Raw genomic sequence first — 20,312 nt, 5'->3', positions numbered from 1 at the left:
TAAAAAATGTATTGTCCATTCTAGTGTAAAGTTTTCAGGATGAATGCATACAGTGTCGTTGTTGTCTCTATTTACCATTTTAGGCCCAAACGTGTGTTTTTTACTGTTGAGCATGTTTTTTTTTCCTTTGGATTAAATTGCCCTTTACTGGAGAGTCAATCTGTGTGGGGTAAACTATGCTTTCTGCCGCAAATGCTTTGAAGCACTAAGCAGCAATCCATTGACTTCCTGATTGAAGCTTGTTTAAAACAAAACTAGCTAAAGGAAAAGGCCGTGCACCAAGTGACCACCAGCAAATTCTAGCAAAGCTCTCTATCCCATGATAGCAGAACGATCCAACTTAACAACGGCTTTACATCTAAGAACTGTAAAACAAAATATGGGTTTGATGCAGATCTTTTTAAATCCTTAAGGCTATTACAGCCTTATCTGTACCAAAATGTGCAGAATACGTGACAAGAAGTTGATTGCTCGCCATTCTCGGCCGCATTCCAAATGCTCATTTACCATTTTCAGCCAGGCACAGTAACGTCCAAAAGATACTCAACTTTGGCACCAGATCAGATAGAACCTTTTTGTTGTCATATTCACAAGATGTTGACACAATCATGATCTGTGTGTTGCCCATATCCAACACACAGATGCCTATAAGGATGGTATGATTAAAGTAGCTTAAAGTAGTAATAAAGCAGCTTTGGGCTTTTCAATGCTTTATGTCTATTTATGTTTCTATTTAGGGTTTTTTAAATGTTGAAACTAGAAAAAAAGAAAAGTTATTTTAAAAAAAATAGTTGAGCATGTCTGCAGGAGCAACTATTTCAACATCACTATTTTCCTCTATTCTTCCAGCTGACTCCCTTGTTTCTCTGCTCTAGAGAGGGTATTGGATTACGCTATGATAGGACAGAACCACTCCATTAAATAACGTATTAAATAGGTTATTTGACAGAGTGGTATGTGAGATATCTCTGTGTTTTAAGTAGTATAGGGTTTCTCCTTCCCCTGGGCCAGAACATATTAGAAGTGGACTGACTGCTTTATGCGGAGCCCAGGTCAAGGCCTACTAAATATTTAGGGAGGGTGTACACACCCTTGCAGCCATGCCAGACCAGGGGGAGACATGACATGGACAGAAAACAAAACAAACAAATGGAGCGTTAAAGCTGGACATGTGCTGCAAATTAATTCCAGCAGAAACTAATTTTGCACGGCTTAATACTCGTTGATGATTATCTACAACTTTCTTCCAAGAACAAAAAGAGAATTCTTTAATTTTTTTCTTTGATTTAGTATGCTTTGGCTTGTTTAGGATTAAATCTGCAAAAAAGATGTTACAAATTTATTTCACTACATCTGGAATTTTTTAAAAAAAAAAGCCCAATTAATCTACCGGTAATTGCATTTTAAATTTAAAGTTAGATTAAAAGCACCTGAAGGAAAGAATTCGTTTTGAAATCTTTTAATGTATTTTCATGTTTTAGCATTATCCTATAGCCCCTGAAAAGGTTATTTAATGTGTTTCATTAAATAAGAGTTCAAGCAGTTTAAGGAAAAGTCGATGCAGGTGTTCCCTATCTGAAGATAAAGGGATCAGTTTGGGATTAATCCTGGATCAAGAAGGCAGAGTTTTCACATCCATCCTTAAACATTTGAAAGCTGAGCCAAACTAACAAACAGACCACATGTCTGCCACTGTTTGGGACAAAATCCCAGACACAAACACACACCAGCAGCCCTGCTGCTCAGCACGAAAACAGCCAGCAAACAGTCAAACACAGCAAATAAACAGGACTGTCGAGACAGACAGAAACGGCTAACCACCTTCCGCCAAAGTGTTGTCCTCTGAGGGTCCGTTCATGCTGGTCATGCTGGAGATCTGACCATTTTTCTGCAAAAACAGAGGTAAAAAACACGAATTATTCAATGCATTAAATAAATCTGTACAATACAGCACACAAGATAATACTTTGGTAGTACACAAACATTTAAATGCAAAAACAAAGTAAACAAATAGGAAAAAATATGAAAGTGACTCTAATTAAAGCACATACTCAGAAACTTTAAATAATTTTAAATATACTTTGTTTAAAGCTACATTATTTTGATCAATTCATAAAAGTTGTATCATAAAAGAATGCATTTGAATTTTTTAAAACAGTCTTGATGTTTAGTTACCTTTTAGTTTACCCACTTATAAAAATGACCCTTGAGTGTCCAAAAATACTATATTGTACGGGTTTTTGTTGTAAACTTATAATTGTTTTTGTAAGTTGCAGTGTTACTTTACTGTAAGGAGCAAATAATATATCATTTTGTTTTCAACTTGTTTCTCACTGCCTGAGCAAACCTTTCTTCACCTCGTTGTAGATTATTAGTTCCACAGCCTGCCAACCGTCTCCCAGAAAACGTAACTCTGTCATTGTGGCTCAGCAGCTGATTCCCAGTCCTGTTATGTGAAAAAAAATTCCTGCAGACTCGGTTCAAATGGATGGGGGAAATAACAAAAAAATGTTCCCACCTTCATTTAGTTTCTTACTTGACTAGATCAAACTACATTCAGTAGCTGACTAATTTAAATTGATCCGACAGATTCAAACAAATTGTTTTCTGGCAAGTCACATTATTTGTGTGGTCAGAGGAATTGTCAAACCTGTCAAAATTTATAGACGCTGAGGAAATTAACTAGCCAGTTTTAATACTGCCTCTACAAAATGGAAACTACAATTCTGCACACAAGAACTTGCACTAACCACTGTTCAGTTGTGCAACTATAAAGTGATAAACCCAGATTCTCTGACCGTTTCTTCCTCCTTTCAAGTAAAAGACAAACACAGCAAGGGTGAAGATCACTGTAATCCGTCTTCTTCACGTTGGCCTGCACACGCAACAGTGTAGTCCCCTTTATCTTTTCTGAGTTCAGCTCAACCACATTAGTTTACTTCACATGAAAGACAAGTTGAATATTTATCATTTATATTTGTGAAAACCCTCAGCCATTCACGTGCCTCCACCCTCCTTTGTCTTCTTTGCATATTAATGAAGTCTGAGTGGGAGTTGCTCCCACAATGAAAAATGCATGCCTCCCTCCACACACACTGAAGACAATCTATTTGTCTTGCACTTAGAGAGCTCTACAAACCAACAATTTGTGGTTCTCATCTTGATTACTTTCAGCATGTTTTGACAAACAGCAGTTAATCTGACCACCCAGGATATTATCCCCCCCAATTGTTGTCCTTTAATCTGTTTGCTCTAAGACAAAATCCTGAACATAAACTATAAACTTTTGAACATTGATTGGAAGCCTGTTACATATATTTTACTTTGAGTATTTCTTTGAGAGAATACTATGAGAATGGGAGAAGTCAGTCATCACATTTCAAACCTTGATCAAAAGATCTGCAATTTTACAGACTGTCTCTGGCACAACTGGCTTTGACTGACAGGAGGACAAAAACAGGCAGCTCGAGGCTTTGTCAGCTCCAGTCAAGCAAGGCGAAAGCACAGCCTCTGAGCTTTGGTGCTAATATAACTAATGGACCATCTGACTGATTCCAACAGCAAAGGGCAGTTTAGGAAAAGAGAAACCGGATCAAAAAGAAAAGAAAAGCGCAAGTAAAACGGCTGAAAAAAAGCCACAGCTGCTTAAGACAAGTTCAGACCAGCAAAGTTTGGAGGACTCGGTTCAGTTGAGTAGAAAATGCCAAATCTTTTCATTAATTTAATGAGCACTAACCAGTAAAAAACATAAAAAAGAAGCATCTCAGTCAAGTGAAAATTCATGGTTCTCTTTTTCTTGTTTTTCTATCTTTGGATCATATATTATATGGATAAAAGTCTCCTCCACATCTGTTTAGCAAGAAAAAATATATGTAATTGGTGCTTAATTTAAGTGAGGGATCAGATTTTTTTCTATTTGAAATGTACACAGCCTATATCACTCTATGTTTTTGCTTTATGCCTTGGTCACATGAACCCATATGGAAGCTGACCCGAACCACATCTTCATGACAATTGGAAAGTACCATTGCTGTGTGTTTGGTAAGTGCATATTGAAGTACTTGTAAGGATAATGTAAGTTATACACACTAATGACATATGGGTGATGCAGCCTGCCCGTAGAAAAAAATGCAGGAATATTTTCTCTCTATGGCTCACTGGGTAGTCTACAACCTTAGTATTTTGCGTGAGCAACCTGTGTACTCATTTTTTGCCTGGAGACAGCCCCCCGGAAGGGCAGTTGTGACTAAGTCAATACTGTGCATTGAAACGTCTATCTGTGTTCACATTGTGGGAACTTAACACTGGGATGGATTGACAAACTTTGCTGTACTTCCAACCTTTCTACAGTTTCCTTGACGCTGCACATTTAAGGGCAGACATCAGTGGACCAAACCATGTAGAAATGTAATGCAGTTTCAACAGCTGCTACACCTTCAGATGGTATTGCCCATAAAATATTTGACAATAAAAACAAAGCATAGAAAGTAAACAGACTACTCCCTACAGCTCTCTGACAATAATGCACTAATAAACAAAATTCTGTCTTCACCACACCATATTTACAGACGCTTTTCAACCCCCCCCCCCCCCCCCATACCAGTACTACTTTATTAGATTAATTAATTTTAAATGCAAATCACTTTTACATAACTTTAGTGATTCTCAACTTTGCTCCTTATAATATTTTATACTTAATTCTTACTCTTTAAAAAACTTTAACTGAGCTTATCAGAAACCCGATAAAGACCCTTAAGTATAGTCAAAGGCATGTGTGTTTGTGAAATGAAACTGAATTAATTAACACAGAATGGGAGAAAAACCCGGGTTTTGACTGAACCCCAGCAGGGTTTACTGTAGAATTCACATGAGATGTCCGAATGAACCCAACTATCTGAAATCGATTTGATCAATTCTTTGAACCGTTTAGACATTTGTCTGCAATGTTTCCTCCACAAATAGGGGGGATTGTGTCGAGGTATATGACAGCATCTGATCAAAAATAATCAATTAATTCATTTTCAAAAGACTCAGTTGTGTTTTTATTTTTTGCATTCCTGTTAAATTTGTTAATGAAATCTAATTTGGCAAATTGTTGACAACATTCTTATTTTGAGATGATCACCACCAAGTATTTTTTGGACCACAGAAAATTTCAATTTTATTTATTTATTTATATATATTTTTTTATTGGGTTTTAAACAGTTTGCAGAGCAGTTTTTTTTAACGGGAATTATCAGAGAGTAACTGAATGTCAAAACTGAGTCAAAATGTAAACACCAGTTTTTAACTTTATCCTCCAAAAGCCTAAATGGAATCATGACACAGGTCCCAGGGCCAAATCCACCCACAAAACCGTGAGATAAATAGAGGAGTGTGGTCCTGTCATTTTCTACTATTTCTAATCAGATGTGGAGTGTGAGCGAGCAGTTGACCTCAAGACCTGCAGCAAACCCCGCCCACATCTTCTTACTCATGACTGGCATTCTCCACATACCTCCTCCTCTTCACAAAAATCCTGCAACACCTCCAAAAAATTCCCCTCTGCCCCCCCAGATGGAAATCATACGACGTGTCATCTCGTCATTATTTCTGCATGAGATTCCACACGTGATCAGGTCATCAGTGATGTTATATCCAGTTCAAGTTTCTCTGTATTTAACACTGTGGTTAACTGAGTCTGAACAGGCCTCAAAGCTGCTCCAAATTCTTCCACTAAAGAAATGCAAAACTTTCCCTGCCAGATATGCATTTTTTTATGTCAGGGTGGTCAGTATGGTCTGCCACAAAGTCCTAAAGACAGACTTCTTCCTGCAAAACAAAAAATATTCTCAAAGCAAAAAAAAAAATCTGCTGTATATTCCGGCATCATAAAGAAAACAGATTGTTGTCTTCAACCTGTTTGTGTAAAGTGATTAAAGTTAACTTTTGTTTGCTGAGAAACATTTGTGCTTCTATCTATGAAGAGCTTGAAGCTCTGCTGCCCATAAACAGACAGCTGCTTCAAAGCCTTTAGAAATGTCATGCAAAGTCCTGAGTCTGGGCAGACTAAATTAGGTCTTCCATTAATGAAGAAGAATGAAATACAGTTATATAACATTATGTAAGTGGATCTGTTTGTCAGGGGATGACATTTCAAAATTACTCTAAGGGGAACAATTATTACTGAGAATGTTTGTTCCTTTATACTGTAGTTCTAACTAAATATAGCAAAAGTGCAAACATCTTAGCTAACCTTTAACCTTTAAAGTTAATAAAGAAAAGACAACTATTTTTAAAATACTGATGTATTCAAACAAATGTTTTTAATTATCACAGCACTGGTAACATTATAAACTAAGCAATTTTTTTCCCATCAAAAATTGATTAAAATCATAAAAAGTATTTGAAAGAGTATGAGGAATACCATAAGCAATGATCTTAACAACTGTTAAAAGTCCCGCAACAATAAGCTTCTAATCTATTGTCAAAGCGTTTCCAGTGGACTTTTATTATGAATATGCCTTTTTTTTTGCCGAAATCAAAAAAGCTCTGTTGTTTCAAGGACAAATAGTTTCTGCAGGGAGCTTGCATCACTAATACAATTGGTATTACCTTTTTTTTAAGGTTTTCTAGTCAGAAAATACCCCAGATTTGAATGAAGATCACCAAACCTTGTTTGTATTAGGCTCCTGTACTTCATTGTAAATAGAAATTAACCTTTTGGACATAATAAACTGTGTCATCCTCTTTGTCTGCCTTATATCTCTGTCTTGTGTTAGGTTTGAAGCATTTAATCTAAATGCTCTTCTGCTGATCTCTGTGGGGTTATTTGGGTAACTGCCGGTCATCTGTCGAAGAAATAAAAGTGAGAGAAAATGAAAGGCAGATAAGACAAAATGAGATCAGTGTGGAATGGAAAGAGATAGCAAAAAGTCAAAGAAACTGTACATCACTTTTGTATTAGCAATTTTTTTTAAAAACTGGATAACTTCAAATGTGGATAACAAGACAGGTCGATGGTTGTAAATCCTTTATCACATACGACTTCTCCTGCACTCACTGAATTAAATGCTATAAGTTTAACCCTCAGTTTTCCATCAACTCATCGGTGGCACTCATCAACCACCCCCATTAACATTAGTTTTATTCCAAATTTAATGTGAAGGTTTCAAAACTTTTTAGCTTTGACATTTTTGGCTTTAAACAAACACAACAAGAGTTATGACACATAATTGGAATAAATCCTCGGAACCTTGTATGTAGTTCAGCGTAGCTTCGCCAGGATTATTAGACATTTTTGATATTGTTTTGACTTTGTCTTTGGATTTATACACATTGATTTTGTATCTACATGTTTGATCTTTTTTACAAAACATACAAACTGTTTGCACTCAATTTTTACGATGTTTTTCTGCAATAAAATGAACAAAAATAACCACTCAGAAGTGTGGAATTTTGACAGTTTCAGGTTCATTTTGCAATCATTGTGTAACATAGTCAAAAAATGTGTCTGAAAAAAAAGAGAAGCACTAGCCTTTCCATATATATTTAAATATTTAAACAGGGACATCAATAAAAAATGGTTAAAAAAATAAGTGTAGTTGTTTTTAGATTTTTGACATGATTGAAAAGTGTCTTGGTTTAAGAGCATAATAGGAGCTTATCAGATGCTTATATACAAAAAAATCCAAACATTTTATAAAATAGCCCAATTACTGAAATATCCTGACCATTTTTAAGAAATCACATCACTGTATTAGTTTTCTGGTGGTTGCCATCATTGCCAAAGTCGTTTTTGCAAAAGTAAAGAATAAGTTTTAATCAGAATCTTTTAGCAAAACTGACATTGTTTTTTAAATTTTACAGGTTTTCATTACAAAATTCATTAATGATATAAAGTGGTGGGCACTGTGTTTTTTTTTTGTTTTTTTTACTTAACCACATATTTCTTCGATCATTTCAACATAGCCCCCCCTCCAAACTCTCTTCATGTCTCCTCACCCCTGCCAGTCCCCAGTCTATTATCCCTGACCCCAACATTCAAAGCATACCAAGGATCAAAGCTGGACAAGACCCTCAAAGAGCACTCTCACTGTTTCCACAATTCATTAACTCAGGTGCTCACACTGCTCAAACATCTGTGCGTTTCTACATCCACAGCTCTGCGCAGTGTTGAGGGAATAAAAGTCACAGTTTTTAAATTATTCCATAAATACATCCTCATTAGAAGGTATTTTGAGTGGGAAGTTTGCAAACATGCTTTTATTCATTTAGTTTCTGTTCTAGTTCACCAGATTTAACTTTATATCCACCACAGATGTTTCTGTTTGGTTTTTCTGTCTCTTAATGTTCTTTGTTTTAGTATTTGTGTTAGACCTTCGCCTTCACCCTCGTGTCGGTGATGGGTGTTCACATTTTATTTTTTCTGATGTCAGTTCATTCACTAAATATTTAGTTGCTGTCCTCAGTTTCAGTCTGCTGCATTTATATTTTTTCACAACTACCATTGCTGACCTTTACAAAACGCACATTTATCATAAAACCATTTCATTTATAGTGAAGTTTATAGTGAAGTTGTGATAACTTTTAGTCTGAAATGTTCTCTAAAAAGAAAATGTATATGGATGTGCCAATAAATTTGATGGCTTCTGGGTTTCATTTATCAAAAATCTGGTGGTTCACCAGGGAATCAGTACTGGTTACACAGCCAAGTCAATCTTTATTTACTCCAAAATAAAATAGCGTTACAACAGAAATAAACAAACGACTAGTATTGAAACCTTTTTATGCCTAAATTAAGTGACGTGAGAACTGAACTGCAGATTACATTTTATAAACCTTTTCTTTTTAATATTGAGATTGAAGATTTTTTCTTTTGCTTATTTAAAGAAAATCTGCCATTGGGGTAAGATTTTTTGACTTATTTTTAAGGGGCCTGTTTTTGCAGTGCAGAACTACTGTTTAGCTAGCTTGCCCCGCCCATTTGCCCATATTTGGAATTTGCTGGGCAATGATGACATCTAAAAAGCCAGAATCAGGCCATGAAATAATTTGACTACACACTTTCTCCATCTATATCTGTCATTGGGAGACTGCCCCATTCCTCATTTGTTACATGATACAACAGAAACTATTTTACAGTGTATTCCTGCAACAAGGAAACCAGCAGTTTTTCAGAAACTGTATAAAATACATATCTAAAAGTTGTAAATAAACACTGGTTGCTGCTGATCTTCACATTTCCGTGGTTACCCAATTAAAAAGAGAGCTAAGAATTCAATAAAATCACGTTGCTTTAAAGACGTGATCCAACATGTCTGCGCTTTGAAAACCACATTAGTCTCTGTGTGACAGTCAGCTGCATTTCATTTCCGGTTCCCATATGTGACGTGAGAAGACAACCTGAGGGACATTGAATTAGATAAATTAAAAAAGAGCAGGACAAAAATACTGCACTCAGCTCTTTGTGCCTCCATCTCTGTGAGAAGCAAACTGCAAATATTCAAACACATATGAGCCACAGCGACAGAAAGCTATACACCTGTCTCCATTTAAGAAGAAGAAGAAGCCTGACTGTCCTCCTCTACCTACAACAGTGTGTCACTAACCCTTTAACCCCGAGTCTCCATACCTCCCACAAATTGTCTGTTTTCCCTCACCCCCACCCCTTCATCGGTGCGGCTGTAACATTCGAGCAGCAAACTGAGCCAAACAACAATAACAGCTTGGACGCAGGACAGACCCCCCAGGACATAATCAGGCCCCAGCGTTTGACCCCTGGGCCTTTAACTGGGTAGAAATAACAAATCCAGTCTCTTTGCAGGACCTCCTGTCCATGCACCCCGATAAGCATCTAAGCTCAAACACGAGAGTAGATGTGTGGATAGAATGTGTGCAGTGACGTCAAAAGCATGGTTCTAATTAAGGAGGACACCTAAACCAGGCGGCTTTGGGCCTCAAATTACTCTTAAATTATAGGCCTAATAAAGTGAGGATGTGTGATCCAGGTTTCAGGGTCAGATATATGTTGCTTCAGCATCACACTCTCCTGGTGGGTTTCCAATGTCACTGAAGGTTTGAGAAGCAAGTATCAGTAACAACCCTCAAGCAGCAAATTAAGGCGAATTTTAGATGTTTGTGAAAAAGCAACATTTTTTTATTTAACTTGTAAATTTAGAAATGTGATCATTGCTATGTGTTTATAAGTTAATAAAAGAGAACACCTATAGAAAGGGTACCATAATGGTGCGTCTGTTTATTCAAGTGTTCTAAATGTTTCTCTTTGGATTAAATTAGGATTTTCTACATTCACACTGCTTTAGTCCTTTTGTATATATAAGCATTTAAATAAATATGTGCTACCATCCATCCATTTTATTATTTGCTTAAACGTAAATGGCCAAAATGATCCCAAGGTCTCAATAAAAAGAAAAAGAACTAGAATCCTGGATTAACAACTTTATCTTTATTTAATGCAAGTCCGCCATGTTGGAAAAACACAAGAAAACTGGTTTATTTGTAGGAAAGCAGGATGTTTAGATTTAGTTTATTAGAGTTGAAAGGAGGTTCGTTTAGTTTTCTGTATGGAATTTTTTGTAATTCTGCACCCAAAGAGAAGATTGTGCAACATTTCTTGCACTTTCTGACTCATGAAACAAAACAAAAGAAAAATTATTTTTTTCTAAACAACTGCAACAATTCTGTTTTACAACAAAAAACATTTTTAAGAAGGATTTCATGTTAAAAGTGTAGCATCGCAAAAAGTTCCAATGCTGAGTTTTGTTGTTTGGTGATATTTAACTAAAAGCATGAACAAAAATCCTTCCTGGCACAAATTCTCAGAGCCTCATATTACTGACTCTTCATCTCATGTCAGCAGTAAACAGAAGTAGTTCCTTAAAAAGCTCAGAATAGTGAGTAAGCAGTGACCATGATTAACCGAGCTGCATCTTTCCTATTATTCTGGTACAGCAGTGAGCGTCATAAGAAACAGATTAGGGTCCAAATGCAATCGCATATAAATCAGAAGAGACAACTCTTGTACAAGTCAGGATTCCTCTCACAGCAGCTGTTCTTTTTGGTTTGTAATTCACAAAGAAATAACAAAATGTAAATAAACATTTACTTCTCAAACTCAAAATATTTCTATATTTGTTGTTTTATTTAAACTAAAAATTTTTTACTGTTTTTTTAACCTTGTAAATGCTTTTGTACATTTTTACATTTTTTTTTTAAATTCTGTTTTTTGTCTCGATCCTTCATCTTTGTTTTGTCCTTCAAAAGTCTGATTAAAGACTCTCCATGATTATCGTCTGGGATGGATTCATCCTTGAAAACCTATTTAGCAGATCATAACTGTAATTTAAGGATTGCATGTTAGGAGAGTAAAGACATATAAAAAAAAAAGAAGCTGCTTCAGTGAGGCTGTGATTCAGCATTTGTCCTCCAAACGCCCGACTCCCTCTAGCCCCAAAGACACACCTACTGTATGCTCAAAACACAGTGACATCATGCATGGTGCACCATGAAGCAGTTAGTGCTGCATCAGGACCAAAGTCTATGAAAAATAGATGAGCAGCAAAGGCATAAAGACGGGTGAAGTAAAGTGATGGCTAGGAATAGCACAGATTTCTGACAGATATCTTCAAGAAAGCTTTTTGAAGAAAGAAAAAGAATGTTTTTAAGGTATAAATCAAGTATTGATAACTGCTTATAGACCATTAAGGCTAAAAAATACATGACTCCATAAAATGATTAAAGTAATGATCAGTATCTGTGTGTGATTGCATTCCAGGAACACAAGGTCATGCCATCAGTGCTGATTCAAGACGCTGGAAAGCAGATCATTGCTTTTGTTTGAGGACCATGTTGATGAACATTTGCTTTAATCGTTTATATTTTTCCACACAACATTCCAGAAAGGTAACACCGATCAGGAGGAGAGCTCTCTGATCAGAGAGATTGATGGTTCCAGGCTAGGGCTGCACGCTATAAGGAAAACTCGCGATCTGCGATATTAGTGACCAATATTGCGATGATGATTTAACTTGCGGAAAATGAACCAATAGCAAACAACAAAAACATTTCCATTTCACTGCAAAAGTTTAATTTAAGCAGTCAGTCAGTAAGCTCTATCTGATTGGTCAACAACGTGAAGGGCTCTATCTGATTGGTCAAATGCATAAAGGGATTTATTCAATTCATTAAATAGTTCAAGTTGCCAAAAGATTGTTTTAGCACATTTAATGTTTACCATTCATTGCGATTTTTGTTGACTTTTGCGATATGGATATTGCACAGCTTGAAATCGCGATAACGATAAATTTGCGATTAATTGTGCAGGCCGGTTGCCGGTTGCAGGCTCACTCTTACAGTTCCTGAGGGACCCTGAACACGAGGCTGTGGAAAACGGTTTCAGAGAAAATCCAAGAGGAACTTTCTGCCAGTCGAAAAAACAACCATCCACTTCTAAAACAAGTATTTCCTGAAGCAGCAAACATTTCAGCCTTACAAGTATACATTTGAGCTGATCTTATACTCTAAAGGCAGAGACAGATCGCATTGTTCTGATGTTACCATGTTACGCCGAGTTTACAGTTGTATACCTCACAGTTCAGGCCCCAACGCCCCTGAAGCACCCCTCCCCAGAGACAAAACTCTATCTGACTACTGCTGCCTCTGCTCCAGCCTGTAGTTTACAAAGCTGACGCAGTAATCAGCATTCATTCTGTGAAGTTATTGTTTTTTTACACAGTTCATTAACTTACTTTACAAAAAAAAAGAAAAGAAATAACAACAACAGATAATTAAGATAGTCTAATGAGATGGAAGCTCTGCACAATCACCCCAAAAAACAACAACAAAAACAAAGAATTATGCAATATTTGGGTGGTATCTTAATTGCGCACGATGAGATCAAATGACAGAGGAGAAAGAAAAAAACAGAAAAGGTTTTCATCTTCAGAGGCACTGTCTGTTTTTTACTGTAACAGCCCTGGCAGCCAATCTCAGAGATGGAAGATAGGAAGCTGGACAGAGGGGCTGATTAAATGTGACACACTTCCTGTTGCTTTCCATCTGGTTTGCAGGCAAATCCCATTAAAAAAAATCCAACTGGTTGCTGTAAACTGAGGTAATTTAACTGTTTTGTCATGTTTTATTCAATTTTTCATGACTGAGCACTGTGGAGTAAACTGTTTTTTTCTACTACGTCACTTAGGGGTTAACCCTTGAGCTTTTTTTGCTTTAATTTGACTAAAGTAATAAGATTTTAAAAGATGTTCCTAGTCCTCAGGAAGATGTTTTGGTTTGTTGTAGTTCTAAACTTGATTATGCTACACGGTTAGTTAGTTTCCCAAGAAATTCTTAAAAGTGGACAAGATGTTTCTTCCCAACTGCAGCATTTGAGTTCATTAGAATGAAATCTACTTGTGGTAAGTCAATAAATTCTTTTTTTTTGTGACTCACCTGATGGCAACGTAGCTCTGAGACTTTCTACACTCCCAACATTGCCTTTTTTCTTCACCTGAGCCTTTTTACTCAGCCTCTGTCATCAGCATCCTTTTAAAGAACAGGCAGGAGAGGGGAGAAAGGGGAACAATCGGCTGATTCATCTGCCTTTGTGTCACACTGGTGGGCCCCCCCATTACTCTCCTATGCCGTCTCACTCTTTTCTTTGTTTTTTTTTCCCCCCCTCTTTCTGCCTCCCTGGGTTCTTTGCCCGTTTTCTATACCCTGTTGCTCCAGCGTCGGTGCACCCACAGACTCCCGGCTTGTCCCGGACAATCCTCTATGGCTCTTCTGTTTCATCCCCCCACCTATGTCCCCCCCCACCCCCTTCTGCTAAACAGGATAATCAGAACCAGAGCAGAGACTGATCAGCCGCTGCTCATTTTAAAGGAACGAGCAAGCCTTAATTAGCACACACTACATTGTGCAACATGGCGTTGGATGATTGGAGCAGCTATTGTGACAGACTAGACCTGTTGCTCTGTCTGGGCGAGGTCCCAATCCTTCCAGATGTAAATAACAATTTCAAATTACAACTGGAAAATTAACCAGACTTCAAAACAATGAAATCTAATTTGAAGACTAAAACGATATAAATGTGGCTTTTTGTAGAGAATGAAATCAAAATAATGGAGGACTTTCTCCTTGCAGCAAATGCACAAAATGTAAACCAAATAAAAATATTTATAATATTAATTCTAGCTAAATGCTCACACAGTGAAAATTTTCAAAATATTTGCTTTCACATCACTGAGCCAGTTTAGCTCGTGCTGGTTTGCGGCGCCTTCCGTCCGTGAAACCCGGGTTTGACTCCGGGCTGCTCCCTGTTCCCTTTTCTACCTCTGCCGGTTCCAAGCCCGGTTTGAGAAGGTTGCGTCAGGAAGGGCATCCGGCGTAAAACATTGCCAAATTTACCATGCGACTTGTTCGCTGTGGCGACCCCTGATGGGAGAAGCCGAAAGTGGAAGGATTTGTTTTCACATCACTGCTGACAGAAACGGCAATGTGTGTTGTTGTTTTTATGACACAATGATTGTGTTTTGTGACTCAGAAAGTTATGCAACATATGCAAGCACTTGGACTTTATTTACAGATAATGGATTAAACACTAAACTAAACACAAAGTTGTGTTTTTTACTTGTTCTTATAGCATTTTTCTCACGATAGAAGACATCAAAAAATAAAATTATGTCTAAAACTGAATTTCTGCATATTTCCTTATTCAAATGTTGGTGAATTAGGAGCAGACGAAAAAGTGCTGTTTGAAAAAGCTTGTAGTTGTTGAACACTAACTAGCAGGCTTCAAGCTTCTTGCTCCACTTAACTCTGCTGCATCCACTTGCAGATCATAGATTCATGTACGTCTTTGTTTTCCTCATCTGAGCTGGAATCTGGCTCTGAACTGAACACTGTTTGACTGGATAGCTTCAATCTTGCTCGGGATTTTTGCTGCACCACTAATGTTAGGTTGGGGTTGTGATGTTCTGTAAGCTAGCAGGAGAGAGTATAAACACAGGGATGATGGGAAATGAGTGTAGACTCTCCACCAACAGTCCTGCCTACAACTCAGAGGAAAATTTCTGACAAACTGCTGTTGCTCTGCAGAAACTATGTTCTAGAAAGCAACTGTTTTTTGTTTTGTTTTTTGCCTAAAAATGACATGATCATTATTCAAAGACCACTGGGAAATCTTTTAAAAAAAGGTCAAAAGATGATCGGAGTGGGACTTTAGGTTGTTAACAGGTTGTTACCTGTTAACTTGTTTATTTCAACCTCTTTGAAGTCTGTTAATTCATAGAATATTCTTTATTTTACATAATCCTGACACATTCAGTCTAAGAGCTGTGGGTAAAAGTCAAATGTTTGTCAGTTTGGGTGCAAATCACCTCGTATTCTGACCTCAGTGTCATTTACTTTGATAGCAGTCGTGAAGTCAAAGGACCTGAAGCACGAGGAAGGCGTGTCGCGGTTCTGTAGAGACACACATTTCTAAAATTCCACTGTAGAGTGAGGAGAATACTTATCGACTGAGTACGAGCCAAGAAGTCTCCAAATGGATTGAGCAATACTGTCCCTGTTCTGCTTCCTCATCCTAACGAAAAACATGGTAAACAATAAAATCTTAATTCATTCATACCCAGCAAAGGAGTGTTGGTGGTAAACAAAAGGCAAAGTGTAACTTCAGTTGAAAGTGGAAATTAAATGTTTAAGCTGCTCCTTCAAATTTTAACATATTTCCAACCAACCTTAAAGCAAAATTTTCTGCTTTGGATGTTTTGATAAGACATAAAAATGGATTTATTAAAACTGAAAGAAGAAAAATCCCATATTTTTTGTCATTGGGGATTAAAGATGGAACTTAAACATTGTCCAAATTTATGTTTTAACATAAATTATGAAGTAAGCAAACGCTTGAAACAACTAAAACATAACATTCAAAAAGCTTACGTTTTTGAAATCTCCCGTTTTCATTAAAAATGTGAAGATTTCAATTTCTCAAATTTTCTTAGAATGTTTTTTGTGTTTCATTAGCATTACTTTGATTTCTGCATGAAAAAAAGACTGAATTGATAATTACAGTCTCTTTGAGGTTTTATGCTTTCAATCAAGGAAACTTTATTTAATTCTTCCATAAAGCTTAAGTTATGCGACACCTGTTCTGTTCCCACTAATTTACGACTGATGTCACTCCCTCTGTTCGTTGTGTTCAGCAATCTTCTGCATGTTGTCACTTGCAGAATTTTAGTGCTGAGCTCCCAATCGGGCTCATCTGTCATGACTCCAATCAAAGAACAAAACAGAATACATTCAGTGGAAAAACTTAAAAGCCTCCAACAAAACAAAATCAAGATGTTGAAAAAAAAAATCAAAGACTTAAGGAAGCAGTAAACAACCACACAGAAGATGTCAGATGGATAGAAAAAGACCTGCCCAAACATGACAACATGTGACAAAGCAGACCAAGTAGCACACTCCTTCCAGAGGTAGATACAAATGTGATTTAAGCCTTTCAAATCGCTTTCTGACTCTTTCTGACAGGAAACAAACAGCACAGCACCTGTTGACCTCTCGTCACACCAAAACCCATTAAAACTAAATGATTTATGAGGCAAAAAGAGCAGCAGGTGGTTCGCGCTGAGACAACAGGTTGTAGCTTTGATGGCAGTCCAACAAAAGAAAGATCCACCTGACACTTATCTTTATTTTCTCACAAAAGTTCTCAAACTGTTACTTGGTTATTTATGTTATGAGTTTCATTAAAAAAATGATTCCATAACTGTTTTAAGGCAAAAATTAAGTACATGAGGGCATTTCTTTTATTAAATGACTGCAATATTTCAAACATTTATCATCAGTAAAATGAGAAAAATGCCCCAATTTATGAGGTTTTATCAAATTCTTGATTTGACTTGACATCAGCTGAAAACAATAATTAGTTTTGCTGAATATTTTTGTCTTTCTCTGAAACAAATCATTCTTTAATTAAATTGTGTTGCTTTAATAAACTGAGAGACATACTTTTGGGTTCTTTCACAAATGCAATTCTTGCTTTTCATAGTTTTATGACCTCTGGAGTCAGTGGAATAAGTGATGGTTAGAGCAAGTGTTGGCACATAACTTCATTTGCATATAGCAGGAGGATTATAATCTACTCTAAATTAGTTTTTCTTTCTCGATTTTTTGGATAAAATTTGTTTTTAAGTGAACTTTTTTTAAATTGTGTTAGTGGACTGACTTTTTGATCCTATAAAGCTGACTTTAAGCATATTTTTAGTTGAAATATGAAGTAAATGCAGTTCAAAGTCACCTTCAGGGTTTTCATCTTGCTTTTAAATTATGTAATTCCCTGTAAACTGCCTGTCTGCATCCTGCAGGTCTCTGGGTAACCCTGCTGCCTATAAATCTTGACCTGACTGCGCTTTATTACTGCGGGACTGCAGACAAGTCCACCCATTACTCAGCAGAAAACGCGCTCGTGCGCTGCGCCACACACTTGAACCGGACGGGTTGCAGGCCGCAGCATTGGGTGCGCATCCGCAGGTGCGTCCCGCTTGATGGCCTTCGCTTATCGTGCGGTCTTACCTCCTGGAGCGCCGTCACCTCCGCGCTCAGCTCCCCGGGGGAGGCTGAAGCTGGCGCATCCTCCTGGCTCTTCCCGTCCCGCTGCGCTGAGCCCTGTGCTCCCATTCCGATCCACCGCCGCAATCTGACTTCTCTTTGATCGGGTTTGGTCTGAAGAGCCCCCCACCCCTACCCCCACCCCCGGCAGAGGATTGCGCCAGTGCGTTCTGAGCGACTATCCAAAAGCGTCCTGAGTGTGCGCTTGACGCCGAAGCCCCGCCCTGAGGTGGATGATGAATGTGAGGACCACCAAAACTCTGTCAGGACACCCCCCGCCCCCCATTCTCCACTCCCGCCTCCTGCGTCCCACTAATGTCTCAAATAATCACTTTAGACAGGAATGAAGCGCACGTGCGTCTTTTGGAGAAAATGTAAAAGGAATTTAGGGAAATTCCGCAGGAACTAAATTATATATAGAATGCACAAAAATTGATATTTTTAAGTTTATACTAAAGCAAGCTGCATAATTTTCTTAAAAGACAAACAAATGTCCTAAAAAATTTTTTTATAAAGATATGATTAACAAAATAATGCAATTACAGAAATTATTGCTCTTCCTTTGACTGTCACCTTCTTTAATAAGGTCAGGGAACATCCGCTCATCCCAGAAAGGAATTTCCCACTTCCTCTGATTTCACATAAAATTCCACTGGGATGAAATCTGTCATGAACTGTGTTGTTTATCTTCCATTTCCCTTTACAGTCTGAAGACAATCATCTCATCTAAAGCTGCAAATGAATTTTTAGGTCTGTACAGAGCAGGTTGTACTTGTCTGCTGCGTTTCCACATGGAGCAGCTGTGTTGCTGACATTTATCTGTAATTGTAGGTTTAGCTGTGCTTTAGTTCTTCCTTGGAATTTCTTTGGAGTTTGGACAGTCAAATAAATCACAGCCCATGTGTTCAATTTTGTCCCGGAACCTCAAGACCAGAACCTAAATAAACAGAAAAATTCCTACAGAAACAGAAAAGAGCAGGGAAACTGTAAAATTTTGAGGTGTTATGACCCGTCAACATGTCAACAAAAAAAGAATGGCATGGATTTTGATGCACAGGCATTCTTTTTGGTATTTGCAGACAACTGAGGGGCAAAAGTTCAAGTTGTTGACCCATTTTGCATCCCTAGATCTCCATCTAGCCAAACATGTTTAGATTTGTTGTGGAAAAACCATTTAAAAGGCTTCATGAAAACCTAAATGTAAAGAAACATTTTTCAGCTTTAAAGGGAAATATTTTCATGGGGAAATAGGATGAAAAAATATGGTTTAAAAGTATTTATTTTAAAATCAACTTTAAAAGTTAAGTCAAGCAGCACAGACGGATGCATGAAACCACACATTAATTATACCCAAGTCCCTAATTTCATTCATGAGCCATCTCATGAGGCAACGAAGCTTTTTGTGCAAAATGGACAGATAATGTCATTAGCGTCTGGACTTGGAGATCTAATTTGATGAATAATAACGCAGTTAAAGTGAACATCAACACATTAGTGACATAGTTACAAAGAAGAAGAATGCACCAAGTGAAGAAACCCTCTTATTTGAAGTTTAAACTATTCTAATTCACTTGAAAAAAATTCAGTCAATGAATGAATGGCTGCTTAAATTTGATTCTTACCATTTTTGTTAGTTTAAAATATTTTCCCCCCTTAATAAAGAAGACTTTAAGTAATACCCAAATGAAATTAGATGTTTTTCTTGAACCTTAGAAACAGCTACTCTGTAAACTTACTGTAACTAATATGAGCACCAGGCTAAGGACGGTTACCTTAATTAAGTTATAGAATTACATCTTATCTTGTCAACCTAAATTTAATTTGTAGTGCCAGAAGACACTTATCTGGACATACCATATTTTTGAATGTATTATCCAAAGCTGTCCATTTTAAGCCATAAAAATAAAATGTAAAAATCTAATTCACAAGAGTCTAATGGGCTACTGGCTTGTAAACACTTTCTAGATGTCCGAAGTCTAAATGGACTATTTTTTATAGTGTCCAATGTGTGAAAAGGCCTATCATAAGGATAGGCTAAACTTTTTACCTATAAAATAGTTTTGACTATTCACCTGCAGTCTCTAAATGGCCACTAGGCCCCGCAACAGACTGGGAACCTGTTCACGGTGTACCCTGCCTTCAACCAACAAAGCTAGCTCCAGCAATGCTGTGATTTCAAGAGTGATAAAGCAGGTTCTGAAGATAGATGGATGGTTTTTCAGCATCCCCATACCATGACACTACCTCCATAAGTTAGCATGAGTCGTATCAGGTTGTGTCATGGTTTAGCTTTTACGGGATTTCTTTCTTATAGTCAGAGCTCAACCTTTTACAGCTGATGGAAAACTGAAAAACATTTTGGATGCAACCCCGTTTTCAAACTCTCAACAGAAAAAAGTGATTCTTTGTCAAGAACTTTAACACATTTAAATGAGCAGACCTACCACAAAGAAAATCATCAACTGTGGTGTAAAAATGTATCTTTGGTAACGGTTGCCATCTTTTTATGTAACATTTCATTATTTGAAAATACAGTTGGAAATGTTAAAAAAGGAGAGCGAACCAAGGCCGTAAAATTTCATTACGACTGTCCGAAGCCAATCAACGTTATTGTATTAGTGAACGCCCTGAAACACTAAAGACTTTGCAGAAATGTTGGTTCCCTCCGAAGGACGAGAAGGATGGACGGGACGAGAAAGGTG

General features: G+C 37.3%; 1 protein-coding gene across 1 annotated transcript in view; it reads right to left on the bottom strand.

The window, feature by feature from the left end:
* The window catches only part of akap12 (A-kinase anchoring protein 12), a 33,296-nt gene extending 15,552 nt beyond the window's left edge, over positions 1-17,744 (bottom strand). Inside the window, exons 1-2 of the mRNA XM_004083602.4 lie at positions 17,575-17,744; positions 1,822-1,888 (exon numbers count right to left, since the gene is read on the bottom strand). Coding sequence (XP_004083650.1) covers positions 1,822-1,888; positions 17,575-17,679 — 172 coding nt within the window. The 5' untranslated portion in view covers positions 17,680-17,744. The remainder of the gene's footprint in view (positions 1-1,821; positions 1,889-17,574) is intronic.
* Positions 17,745-20,312: the final 2,568 nt, after the last annotated feature.

This window comes from Oryzias latipes, chromosome 24 (assembly GCF_002234675.1).
Source record: "Oryzias latipes chromosome 24, ASM223467v1".
Lineage (NCBI taxonomy): Eukaryota > Metazoa > Chordata > Actinopteri > Beloniformes > Adrianichthyidae > Oryzias > Oryzias latipes.
This window is presented reverse-complemented; position numbering and strand designations above follow the sequence as displayed.